The sequence below is a fragment of the Chrysochloris asiatica genome, unplaced genomic scaffold (assembly GCF_000296735.1).
Source record: "Chrysochloris asiatica unplaced genomic scaffold, ChrAsi1.0 scaffold00073, whole genome shotgun sequence".
NCBI classification, from domain to species: domain Eukaryota; kingdom Metazoa; phylum Chordata; class Mammalia; order Afrosoricida; family Chrysochloridae; genus Chrysochloris; species Chrysochloris asiatica.
Window position 1 is genome coordinate 3,952,695 of NW_006408591.1, and position 409 is coordinate 3,953,103.

Below are 409 nucleotides of genomic sequence, written 5' to 3' on the forward strand. Positions count from 1 at the left end.
CGCTGCTCTTCTAGCTCCTTCTTCTTCCTCCAGTCCTCTCTGGTCATCTTCTTTGGTTCCTCCAAACTTATTTCTTTGGACCCGGACAGGGGAGCGGCATTAACCGCTTCTACAGCTGCAGCTGACATGGTTGCTCAGTCTCCTCTAAGAGAAGGAAGAAACAATAAATAAATAAATAAACTAAGTTTTCATGAGCTCATCATAGAAACTAAAATACATCCTAAGAAAACCTAGCCTGGGCTAAATAATGTTTCACATGTTCTTAGTCTTTCATGGTATCTGTAAGGAAATGGTCTCTTTCCCCCCCTCCTCAAAATAAGTTTCTATATACTTTAGCACTGCTTCTACTTCACTGATAATTTACAAAGACATACATATATGTATTTTAAATTTCACAGGATTTCTTCTT

At 38.4% G+C, this 409-nt stretch overlaps 1 protein-coding gene across 1 annotated transcript in view; it reads right to left on the reverse strand.

Moving 5' to 3' along the window:
- The window catches only part of SLU7 (SLU7 splicing factor homolog (S. cerevisiae)), a 15,344-nt gene extending 15,216 nt beyond the window's left edge, over positions 1-128 (reverse strand). Inside the window, exon 1 of the mRNA XM_006864943.1 lies at positions 4-128. Coding sequence (XP_006865005.1) covers positions 4-128 — 125 coding nt within the window. The remainder of the gene's footprint in view (positions 1-3) is intronic.
- Between the last annotated feature and the right edge of the window lie 281 nt (positions 129-409).